Here is a 13013-nt window from a genome sequence, read left to right as displayed (position 1 = left end):
GTCAGATCAATTACTGAATTCTGCAGCAAATGAAGAAGCTAACATAAATTATATGTATTCTGAACTTTAAAGGACAGGTGCATTATTACAGTACACTCATATTTTCCTCCCCTGTGGCTCAAACTCCCACTTAATCTTAAATGCAAAGGACTGTGCTGTGGAAGACTTAAAAAATACAATTGCTAAGAGTTATTTTTGGAGGCATGAATATTTGGCCCAATGGTAGCAGCTTGAAAATTCAAGACACATGACTCAGAGGTCAATCTGATCAGTCCATGGCATCAGCTGTGTTAAGAAATTTAGACTTCAGCATCATTAGTTAATCAGCTTCACATGAAAATAAATACTTATGGGTATTGGATTTAACTTTCTCATTAACAAAGATGTAATTGTTTCAAAGACTGGAAAAACTTGTTACAAGGCTAACCCCATGGGTGGTTTTATTTCTTGTTTAAAAAAAAATTAAACTATGAGAAATATATAAGAGAGGGGAGCAAGAACATGATTTGAGGATTAGTTTTTACTTTCACTTTTCAGAGTTTTGGAGAAAGAAGCAACTGTTTGAGAACTATAATGATATCCCACAAATGTACTACTTATTGAATGAAAATATTAACAACTTAATTACAAAATATTTGTTTAATGCACTTAACTGCCCAATGGCATTAAAAATGGACTTGTGCTAAATGAATGTATCACCATACTGGATCAGAGCCAAAGTGCATCTAATCCAGTATCCTGTCTCCAACAGCTTCAGAGGAAGCTGTAAGAACACTGCATTAGGCAGATGTGGGATAATCTGCCACCCATGTCCCCTTGTTTTTGTTACAAGACAGGGAGAATACAAGTTCCCGATTGATTTTCTCTAGACCATGAGTTATTTTATATAGTTTTATCATGACCCTTTTATATTTGTCTCCCTTCTACATTAACATTCCTAATCTTTTCCATCTCTCTTCATGAGGGAGATTTTCTTGGACCTTGATCCTCTGAGCCCCTCCCAGGTCTGCAACATGATGTGATCCTGTGTTTTGTAGGGAAGTTGGTGCTCGACTTCAATTACCATCCAAGGTTCAGATTCTAGTCATTTGTACAATAGTCTCTGTTCATAAATTTCCAATACTGAACAACTTCAGGGCTTGTAATACTGCCAGACCTAGAACTATACCAAAGATAAATATGTACCTGAAAATGGCAATCACATTGGTTGCAGTAGTTGGAGTAATTCCTGATTCTTTTCTAGAAACAAAGATGGGAGGTCACTTCATAGTCAAACTCATTCAGAAAAACTCCATCCCTTTTCTTAATACTATTTGGGTCTTGGGACAGACATCCTTTTGCTCAAGTCTCTTTACTGTGATGATAGTTGTAAAGGTTCCTGTCCTGAGCATTGATCTATGCTTTACAGTCATTGTAAACAGAATTCTCATGATTGTCATTCATTGCTTAGGAATGCAATTCAAGATGGACTTTTGCCATTGTTAGGAAAGTTCTTCATCCTCCATCTTTTTATATCATCTGACTTTGCTTATATCATTCACCCAAGTTGAACTTTCCCCTTTGTTTTGTTCTGTAGAGGAACAATGTTTTAAAATGTATTAAACTGATTTTATATTTTATGTAGAGTATAGATGTTGACAGGAAATGCAGTCCTAGATTACATTAAGTTTAGTTTTCCTGTACTGTGATGAAACTGGTTGAGGTGGAGAATATTTGTGTGTACAGAAATGGAATGATAGACCTGATTTGGTGTTATGAATTGTGTTGATTCTATGCTGTTGCAGGTTTATGTATATGTATGTACAACTTGAAAGTTTGTATTTTCAATTCTGTTAACAAATATGTATAATATTTTGTCATTAGTAAATTGTTGTATGTGTTAGTTTTATGGTATATCTGAAATGGACACCCTGAAGAGGAAATGGGATTTTATAATCCATTAATTTGCTGTTTTGATTTTTGCATATATTTTCGTAAATTTTAGGATGCAGCGTTCAAGATGAGTAGAGTGACAATGAGTGACAGAGGATTTTATGGCAGTGGGGAATGGCTGGAATTCTTAACTGCTCATTTCAAGACTTTTTAGCATTAACAGGGTTTTTTGTTTTTGAAATTGTAGATTGTTTTAAGAAAGGAATTTATGGTGTTAGCTGAACTAATAGAATCACACCTGTAACCTTAAATCGGGGCTGAGGGGAGGAATTAGTAAATTCCAGGAAAACTCACAGAGTACCAAAAAGAGATAAGCAATGCTCCATCAAATCTTATCCAGCCCATCAAAGCAAAGCTAACCCTACCCTTAAAGATGAGTAACATTTTCAAAAGCATTTATGACTTTCAATGGGACTGATTCTCCTATGTGCCCAAGTCATTTTTGAAAAAATAGAACTTGGGTTTCTAAGTTAGTTGTGTGCTTTAGAAAATTTTACCCCATATCTAGAACATTTAAAGATATAAATGTTAGATAAACCTTTCTCAGTCCTCTTTACTACTCCCCATGTTGCCCTGCACTCCCTCCAGGCCTTACACATCCCTGCCCATGCCCCCTAAGTCTCCTGCAAACTCATTCCATGTCCTTCTGTCTCCTGCTTCCACCTCCATCTCCTCCATCCCTTTTTCACACTCTCCCCTCTATTCCCCCCAAGACCTTGTATTGCCTTCCATTCTCCAACTTCCATGCATTTCTCTATCTCCCCACTCAACCTCCCCTTATCCTCTGCACTCCCTATCCCATGCTCCCATTTCAAGACCACCCACATGTCTAACTTATGTACAGAGCTCCAATCACTACAGTATATAGGAAATATCTCAGTACCCACTTCATCCCTCCTTCCACACCTTGCCAGTCTGCTGTCCTACTAGATCCCCTGCCACATGCACCCTAGACCCCTAGGAAAAATCCATGTCCCATGTGGTCCCCTGCCATCTCATCATACCCCCTTCCCTATAAGTCTCAGTCTCCTACCTCCTTACATTCTTTTTGGTCTCCTATCCCCATCCAGGCCTTCCTCCTCTGGATCAACACACTTCTCTTCACTGTGTAATCCCAAGAAATAAGCTAAATCTAAAAGAAAATATCAGAGATCAGGCAAGCATTTATGTATACAAACAGCACTTTATTTTCACCTCTTAAAACATTTTTGTAAATGAATATACTATTTGAATAACTTTTTGGAAAAGGTAATGAATTTAAATGCCTTTTTATGATCTGTGTTCATTATCCTCTTAAACATAGTCGTTTCTTCAACTTTTGCTAGCCATATACATTTTCACCATATATATGTAAGAAGTTTCCTTTTTACTGAAAAAATGACTCAGATATATTTTTAATTTAAAAGAAGAAGAAAGCATATAGTAGTTAGCTATGATAGTTTAAGGAATACAAAGTTTCTCTGAGAATAATGGCCAAGATTTTTAAAATTGCATCCCTACAGTTAGGCTCCTAAATCTATATTTAGGCACTTAATTGAGTAGCCTATCGAAAGTGCTGAGGCACCGTGAAAGCCATTGGGAGCTGCTGGGTGCTCGTTACTTTTGCAAATCATGCCTCTTACTTGGGAACCTAACCATAACCACCTATGTCTTTGAAAATCTCTTTTCAACTAATGTAATAAAAAAAACTAGGTCTAGCCTCCGATGGGAGAGAGAGAGAACAAACAGCCCTTGTAGCTACCCCTCCCCCTCATAGCCCTAGGAAACACAAGTCAATGTGTATCTTGACATCATTTTTCCCACTGCATCTATCCATTGGCCAGATCCCTTCTTCCCCAAAAACTGGTTTACATTATGGATTTCCATTGTTTATGTTAATGATTTGTTCAATATTTTTCAATCCCCTTTCTCTGTAAATAAAGGACCAACATGTTTTGTGATTTTTGTGTGAATTTCTGTTTAGTTCTGGAGTTAAAAATGATTGAAAGGGGCATTTTGAGGTGATTGGAAGAAGTATCTATAGAACTCATGGTCTTTCTAGCATGGTACCCAGATGATTTTCCAATCTCAAGAATGCCAATCTCCAAGCTGCACCCTTTGAAGAGACTGATGGTGTTCCTAGTATAAAGAATACAAAAATCAAACTAGGATTCACTGTTCACTAAGCCATAGAGAGCCAAGTATAAGGCTCAGGACAGACAGCTCGGCAGGCAATGGAAGAAATCTCCAAAACCAGATGTATGGTGCACCAGTATCGTCGTGTCATACTGCACCCCTTCTGAATCATCATGATCATTTACTGTAACATAGCAGGGCAGATTTTCCACCCTCATTCATGTTGATTAGTACCGTTATCTACAAATAGTTCCATTGAAATCAATGGGACATCTCCCAGATTAGGATATTATTTGGCTTGAGTAAGGGCAGCTGAATCTGTCCCATAATGATTCTCTCATGATTCTCAGCTGCTAGCAGTAGGAGACTGAGGCTATGAAAAAAAGTTAGCAGGGGCTGATTTAGAGAATTGTGTTACCCATATTATATCTTTCCTAGCAATGGACTCACAGCATTTGGTTTTATGGTAACTATGAGTGAAGGTGCGCAAATGTGTGTGTTGTGCTGGCAGAGTTGTGTTGTTTTGTGTGTGGGTTATGTTACACTGGGAAATGTGTAAAGGGTGTGTGTGTTTGGGGTTATTGTGTGTGCTGGTTGTGTTATTGCATGGGTGCTTGTATCGATTAGTGTGTGGATTGCATTGTGCTGGGAAAGTTGTGTGGACTTGTGAAGGTTCCCAATGAAATTCACTGTTGATAAGTGCAAAGCAATGCACACTGGAAAAAATATTCCCAACTAAGCATATATGCATGATGAGTTCTAAATTAGCTGTTACCACTCAAGAAAGAGATCTTGGAGTCATTGTGGATAGTTCTCTGAAAACTTCAGCTCAATGTACAGCAGTGGTCAAAAAGGCTAAAAGGGTGTTAGGGACTACTAGGAAAGGGATAGAAAATAAGACAGAAAATATAATGCCATTATATAAATCCAAAGTATGCCCACACCTTGATACTATGTCCAGTTCTGGTCGCCCCATCTCAAAAAGGATATGGTGAAATGGCATGGCAACAAAGATGACCAAGGGTATGGAATGGCTTCCATAAGAGGAGACTAAAATATTAGGACTGTTCAGCTTAGAAAAGAGACAAGGAGGATATGATAGAACAGTGGTTCTGAACCTTTCCAGACTACTGCACCCCTTTCAGGAGTCTGATTTGTCTTGTGTACCCCCAAGTTTCACCTCACTTCAAAACTATTTGCTTACAAAATCAGATATAAAAATACAAAAAAGTGTCACAGCTCACTATTACTGAGAAATTGCTTACTTTCTCATTTTTACCATATAATTATAAAATAAATCATTTGGAATAAATATTGTACTTAAATTTCAGTGTATAGTATATAGAGAAGCATAAACAAGTGATTGTCTATATGAAATTTTAGTTTGTACTTCACTAGTGTTTTTTATGTAGCCTGTTGTAAAACTAGGCAAATATCCAGATGAGCTGAAGTACTTCCTGGAAGACCTCTGCCTACCACCAGGGATATGTGTACCCCTGGTTGAGAACCACTGTGATAGAGGGCTATGAAATCATGAATGGTGTGGAAAAAGTGGAGAGAGAAATGTTATTTACCCTTTCCCACAGTATGAAAACCAAGGGTCACCAGATTAAATTAATAGGCAGCAGGTTTAATATGAATAAGAGGAAATACTTTTTCACACAACACACAATTAACATGTGTAACTCTGCCACGGGATGTTGTGATGGCCAAAAGAATGACTAGGTTCACAGAAGAGCTGGATAAGTTGAGGGAGGATAGGTCTATCAATGGCTATTAGCCAAGATCATCAGGGACCCAACCTCATGCTAGGGGTGACCCTAAGCTTCTGATTGACAGAAGCTAGAAGGGAAAGACAGGGATGGATCTCTCCAGAACTGCCCAGTTCTGTACGCTCCCTCTGAAGCTCTGTCAGCTCTGGCCACTGTCAGAGACAGGATACAAGTCTAAATGCACCATTGGTCTGACCAGTAATGCAGTTCTTATCCATTTAATAAACTGCAGAGCTATTATGCAAATAAATTTATCATACACCTTTGACTAGCTTACCTGCTCTCTGCCCACTACTCCATGTTTCTCTAGCACTCCTTTTATCATCCTAACTCACTGAGCAGTTTCAAACAGATTCCTTGGGATGAAGAGTTTACACTAAGTCAATTTAGGACAAAAATATTTCTTCCTCCTTACCCAAGTTTTCTCCACAAATTGCACCTGCCCAAGATGAAAAAGATTTAAACCCAGCCTAATGACACCTAAAAGTGTTATGCCTTGAAAATCCATTATGTCATGTTATTGTAGAGGCAGAAACAGGAGCTTTATCTTGTTTATCCAAGAGGCCTGGGTTCTATTCCCAGCTCTGCCACTGGTCTACTTGGGCGAGTCACTTTACCCGCTCTGTGCCTCAAGTTGTCCATCTGTAAAATGAGGAGAAAAACACTGGACTGCTTTGTAAAGCACTTTGATGTCTATGGATGAAAAGCACTACATAAGATCCAGGTATTATCATCATCATCTCATTGGGAAGGGAAGATTCCCAGCTTCCCACAGCACTCACATGGAAAGATATCAAGATATCAAAGATGCTTGCTCTTTTTTAAAAAAATCCATTTTGGCAAGTATTGTGTTCTCCCTGCTTACACACAGTGATACTCATGGAGTTGGAAGCTGCAGCAACAAAGTCAATAGGAGTCTTGTCAGGGACTTCAATGGATGCAGGATCAGACTCATGGTAGGCAATCCTAGATGTTTATTTTTAAAATATATAATATGATTTTGGAAATGTTGAGTTGTGCTCTTAATTCGCCTACACACTTACACATTCCAAATATTACCCTCACCCTCTCGCCTCATTCCCTTCTGCTATTTGTTACATCTCCTGTTGCATCTTGTCTGTAGCTATTGGAGGACAAGACCTCATCTTACCACGTGTCGAATACATAAACGTATGTATGATATATAGTGTCAAAGGTAAATAATTGTCAAAGAAGTTAATTAAATTGCAGTATGTATAGTGTTCTAAGGCAGAGATTTTGCAATAGGACCATATTAAGTACCAGTAGTTTCAACTTATTGTTAACATTTGTCCCTTACAAAGCTACCCACAGCAAAACCTTACCTTAAATTCACCAGCCAAGAGAAGCTCCTTCCAAAAGCATCTGTAACTTGATGAGGATGGTCTATGTTGTATCTCAAGAAACAAAGCACATGATCTCTGGGTAATTGACTTGAGCCTTGATTAACCCAAAATCACTCCCACTCCAAGACATTATACAATGTAGTGCTCTATCACATTTTGAAGCACAAGCTGTCATTGGAAAATCTGTATTTTAAAATATTAAGTATAAGTGACTATCTTTGACTCAAGCAAAGCCAGAATTTAAGCTCTACTCCTATAGCTTTTCTCCAGTACATAATATTTTTTTAAAAGAAATGTGGGAAATATTTGATAGCTACAACTTGCATGTTGTACACACGAAATCAGATGACAAGATAAATACCAGTATGTTTAATAAAAACAGAAAATATAAGAACATAAATCAGGCAGAGTTACTTTATGCTCTATTTACTCTCCAAGGAACATCACTATCTCATATCAGAAGTCACAGGATGCATAACAGGATGTAAAAAAAAAAGACAAAAAACATATACTGGCATCAATTTCCCTTTCCCCCTCCTACCACAATAGTCTGAGTTGTATCAGATGCTATCTGATAGTGGTATTTCCTAACTGGCACTGACCTGCTTTCAGATACAAGACTGCAGTTTGGAATTAGTTTTACCCTTAGTGTATTTCACATTGTCCACTGTATACAACATTCAACAGAAGTACTCAGACCTGGAGCCCTCGCTTTTGAAGGTCATCTGAGAATCCATGCTTGACCTAGAGCAAAGCAGAAGTCTTTCTGACTCATCAGTGTTTCTTCGAGTCCAGAGCTCTCCTCCTGTGCCCACTGAACGGGGCTTAAGGGAAAGTGTTTCAAATTTGACATAGGTCTCTTTTGCAAGGTCAGCTTCCCTAGCAGATTTTGGTTTCCTGTGAAGTTTTAAAACTTTATAGAGCAAGAAAAATATCAAAGGTAGAACAATCACACATGCCACACTGCTAGTCATGACCAAAATGGAAACTTGAGAACCACTCTCATCGTTTAGTCCATCAGTGGAGAAAATAATGCATTGATCTTTTGTAGGTGGGACTCCTTTGGGACAGACGCATGCCATGTATTGTGTACGAGGCTGCAAACCATCTATTGTGACTTTGTTTTTGCTGGGATCTGTACTCAGAGGCAGCATATCTTTCTCACCATACTTTGAGTACAATACAGTCACTGCAGAGTTGCTTGTGGCATTGATGGTTTTCCAAGTTAAGGTAACTCTTTCATCCGTTTCACTAATAACTTTTAGGTTCTTTATGGTGACGTTCTGTTCAGCCAGTGCTGCTGCATTCAATGAAGTCTCCTCATCTTTCTTGCTTGTTTCTTCAGACTTTTTGTTGTTTCCATTTGTTACTCCCTTTGAACTTTTTTTCCCATCAGCCGTGGACTTGGATTGTTTTTTGTCTGTAATCTTGGCACTTGTTGCCCTTTCAGTGGTAGCCATTGTTGTGGGCAGCGATGTTAAGGGTGGAGGAGGTGTGGTGCTTTTTTCAGATTCTTGCTTGGCTTCCTCCTGTGTATTATTTTGTTGCTCTGCTTCAAACTTCTTCCCATACTTTTGTGGTGACACAGTCGTAGTGACAACACCAACCACAGTGACAGTAACAGCAGCTTCTGACATTCCTGCCAAATTTTTGGCCTTACATCTGTAGTCCCCTGCATCCTTGTATGAAATCCCGGTCAAACTTATTATGGACCATCTGACACCCTCTCCTGGAGTTTCTTGAATTACTGAAGGAAAATGAAATGCATATAGTAAAACAGTGTAACAGTAACATAAAAAGAAAAGGCAAGGCTATGACATTACCCCTTCCATGCTTTTGCTATGTTAGAAAAAACCATTTGAACTGAACATATTGTTTTTTTAAACAACTTGCAGAACTCCCTGGCATATGATAGTATTGAAAAAAAGAGTTGAGGTCTGGTGTACACTACAGACCTACATCAGTATAATTACACCATCAGGGGTATGAAAAATCCACACTCCTGAGCGACATAATTATACCAACCCAACACTCTATGCAGACAGAGCTCTGTCGGCAGGAGAGCTTCTCCGATTGGCATAGCTACCTACCCCATGGGTAGGTTATTGCATAATTACCCATTATGGGGCTTTACGCAACTGTCTGAGGCACTATTTTGGACTACATAGAGCACTGGTACAATCCCATAGGACAATTATTAAGTCTATCACATAATCCAGGAACTTTATACACCACCTCACAAGGGAGGTTAAAGTCTAAACTTGTATTGGAAAGGGAATTATCCTGTTTCACCTAAAGGTAGCCCTCAGGTCAGGCTTGGATCATGTGGCTGGAGTAAGAAGCAGCAGCCTGCACTAACCAGGCTTAACCTGTCTTGTGGACTGAACTTTCCCAGAGCTGCCTATCTAGACCCCTTAAGAGTGTACACACACACACACACACACACACACACACACACACTTTTAATTATTGTAAGCGCCAAAGGTGAAAGACAGGCACTGTAAATAATTAAACAATTGTAATGTATAACATAACGATTTTACAGACTTCTGTGTCTCCACTATTTGTGTGCTCTACAATGACAGTTGTGACATGAACAGCAAAAGCAAAGACAATTTTATATATAGCATTCCAGTTACAAAAGCTCTCCAAATTTTGGAAAAGTTTGGATTTGAATTCACACTTCAGAGTTCAAACCCACCTCTACAGAATATGTAATCATCAAAATACTTTGAGTTATTAAAATAATTGAGTTCTGAGGCAGTTTAATTTCCAGACTTTTCTAGGAGCTGCAGATTTTATATATTCACTAGCTTCCCCTACTCTCAGACCCTTACTTTTTCTGTCTTTCCTCTTCTACAGTTCTTCCTTAAATCCTAAAGATAATCCTTGGATGCTAACCATGGTGCCATCTACTGGCAGCCTCCAATATTGCACTCTAACAATTCATTTCCACTGATATGCTTATTTTGTTTTAAATGAGTGATATTAGCTTGCTGCTTTGAGTTAAAAGAATTTTTCATAATAAATATAACCATTTATTATTGTGGGCTTACAATAAGTTGTCATACAGTTTCATTCTCACGAATCCATTACTTAGAAATAAGAAAACTTCTGAATTGCTAGATGCAATTACTAAAATTGGCTGATATACAAAAACAGTATCAGATATTCACTGTCTCTTTACTGTTCAGTATGGACATTGGTGGTAAATGACCAAAATTCAAACAAACTAATATTTATGATGAAGCCAATACTTACAATAAAAATTGCTGTGTTTAAATAGCTCAGTTATGGCTGCACTGGCTTTTTTACTTGCATTTTGTCCCGGAGACAAGCCAAAACTGAAATTTCAAGTCCAAACCACCCCCTCCAATTTTGGGATCCTGAATCTAAGCCTCCTACCCAGTCTTGGTTCCACGTCATGTTCTGAATTGGAAGTGACCTGTTTGCCCTGTTCATGTTCAGATATGGATGAATTTAACACAAATAGGGGCAAGGAGATTCTGGACCCAAACGGTAGAACTATTGTGAGAAATATCTGGCCTTGTTCATTTTTCACCATTCATAATAATGATCTCAAAGATCATTTCCAAGCACAAACGATCAATGTTTCTAGGTTCTCATATTTCTTAGTAATAAATTATGAAATACCTGTATAGTTCACCGGTAAATTGTCTGACCTGATCCAGGTAAGTTGTGGGGTTGGATATCCAGTGGCATCACAGCGTAGCAGTACATTGCTTCCCAGAGGCGATGTGATTTTTGTTGCTGAAGTCATCACTGATGGTTTAAGACACTGTTCCAGCTCTGCTCTCTGGAACAAGATACCTGCCAGGCTCTCAGGTCCACTACAAGCCACAAGAGGATCCAGAAGTACAACAGAGGTGTCCACTATTTTGGAAAATTCAATTAGCTTTGAAATCCGACAGTCACAAAACCATGGATTGTCCTGCAAACCTTAAGCAGAAAAAAAAAACGTATACACTTAGTTTCAAGCATTACTTGGATTTCATTATTAGAGTGGGACATACCATTGTGTCTAAATGCTAATAGGGAGAGTTGTGTGCCTCTTTTAAGTTCATGAAATATTTAATTTGTTCCTTATATACTTTTTTTTTTTTTTTTTTTGAGGTTCAGGAAGGAGGGTTAAAGCTGTTTTGTTAACATTTGATAAACTAGATCTTTTCCCCACAACCACCTGCACAGAAAATGGTACATGAGTTGACATATTCTACACTAAATTGTACCATTTTTTCATTCCTTTGGAACAACCTCAGAAGGAGCAGCCTTGGTTAGCTGCCAAGTAAGGTGTTTCACCAGCATTTGGCTTCTTGGCAGACCCTTCAAGTACAAGTAGATCTTCTAACAGCTATGGTTGTCTTTTGACCTCCACTGCTCTCCTTCTTCCCCTTCATTGAGCATGGAGTTTTCTAAGCTTCTCTTTTCTTTTCAGGCACCTTTTTCAGTGCTTGGATTCTGGCTGAGGAGAGAGCAATGATAAAAGTGTTTATGACTTATACCAACTCTTCTGCCATTGAACAGAGATGGCTTTAAGCCAACAAAGTTTAGATCTGGATCTGAACTTTCCCAATGTTCAGGGGTGTTTGGATTCAGAGATCTTGTTCAGGCCAATCTTTTAAATACAAAATATTTAAAAGTTGTGGAGGGATGCAGAGAGAGAGAGAGAGGGAGGAGGGCAGAGGAACTGTCAAAATAATTAAAGGATCTTAGCATTTTTGATGGCACACAAGGACCCTGCCTCTCCCCATTTGACTTCAGACTATTTGCCCTTTGATTATGAAGAGCATAAGTGAGGGGACATTTCTTCTATTATTGAATTTGATTTCAGGTGAATTACATTGGCCATTTTATAGTAATATAGGTCCAGCTCTTATATTGGTGTAAGACAGCATAGCTCTGTTGACTTCAATAGAGAAATATCTATTTATACCAGCTGAGGATCTGGTCCACAGTGTTTCATTCCTGCCTTTAAATAGCTTCTGATTTGACTTTAGATCTTTGTACACATCTCCCTGGAACACTCCATTTCCTTTGAATATTAACAATAAATAGAACTAATTCCCAATGCAAGCTATTGTTGTAGGTAACACGGGATAGCCTCCAATGCTATGATGATGGGTGCATTAAAAGTGAGCAGGCAGATATAAAATAAAAGCTACTACTTTGCAGTGAAAACCTGTAATTACTGGATACTCTGAACAGTTTAGCAAACCAGTCATGACTGAAACCCAGATAAGGAGACATAGTACACAGCTCATGATGTGAAAAGATGCATTAACTTTAGGAATAATTAAATAAAAAATTGGAATTATTCCATGTTACCAACACCTTTCTTTTTCCCTTTCTGAATATTTCATTTGCTTCTAATGTCTTTGCATTTTTAGAAAAAATCTGTAGATGTAGAAATACATGCTTCCTTTAACCTAATCTTGGTCTGGTGGTTATCTTAAGCACAAAGTCAGTGATTGGTTAAGACAGTGGTAAACCCTGACTAATCTCACCCTTTAAAACAAGACTTGACCTGAAGAGATTCCTTGACTATGAGTTTATGACATCACAATCCAATTGTACTCCTTCCAGACACGAGTGACTTTAAATCTATTGACTAATTACCCACAAGAAAAGGAATAGGCAAATCCAAGAAAACTGGTTCAAGTATTGTATTTTAAAAAGCTAATCGCCAAAAAGAGAGCGAGAGAGAGAGAGAGTGCGCACACACTTTGGAGATTATATATAGCTTTGGAGACTGTGTGTGTATATATATATATATATATATATATATATATATATATATATATCTCTCTCT

General features: G+C 38.2%; 1 protein-coding gene across 1 annotated transcript in view; it reads right to left on the bottom strand.

Annotated features, from left to right (window-relative positions):
* Nucleotides 1-7543: 7543 nt before the first annotated feature.
* LRIT3 (leucine rich repeat, Ig-like and transmembrane domains 3) overlaps nt 7544-13013 on the bottom strand; it is a 14064-nt gene continuing 8594 nt past the window's right edge. The window contains exons 3-4 of the mRNA XM_034772945.1: nt 10838-11143; nt 7544-8930 (exon numbers count right to left, since the gene is read on the bottom strand). Coding sequence (XP_034628836.1) covers nt 7864-8930; nt 10838-11143 — 1373 coding nt within the window. The 3' untranslated portion in view covers nt 7544-7863. The remainder of the gene's footprint in view (nt 8931-10837; nt 11144-13013) is intronic.

The sequence above is a fragment of the Trachemys scripta genome, chromosome 5 (genome assembly GCF_013100865.1).
Source record: "Trachemys scripta elegans isolate TJP31775 chromosome 5, CAS_Tse_1.0, whole genome shotgun sequence".
In the NCBI taxonomy this organism is placed as follows: domain Eukaryota; kingdom Metazoa; phylum Chordata; order Testudines; family Emydidae; genus Trachemys; species Trachemys scripta.
The sequence above is the reverse complement of the archived record's forward strand: the minus strand, read 5'-3'. Positions and strand labels throughout refer to the sequence as shown.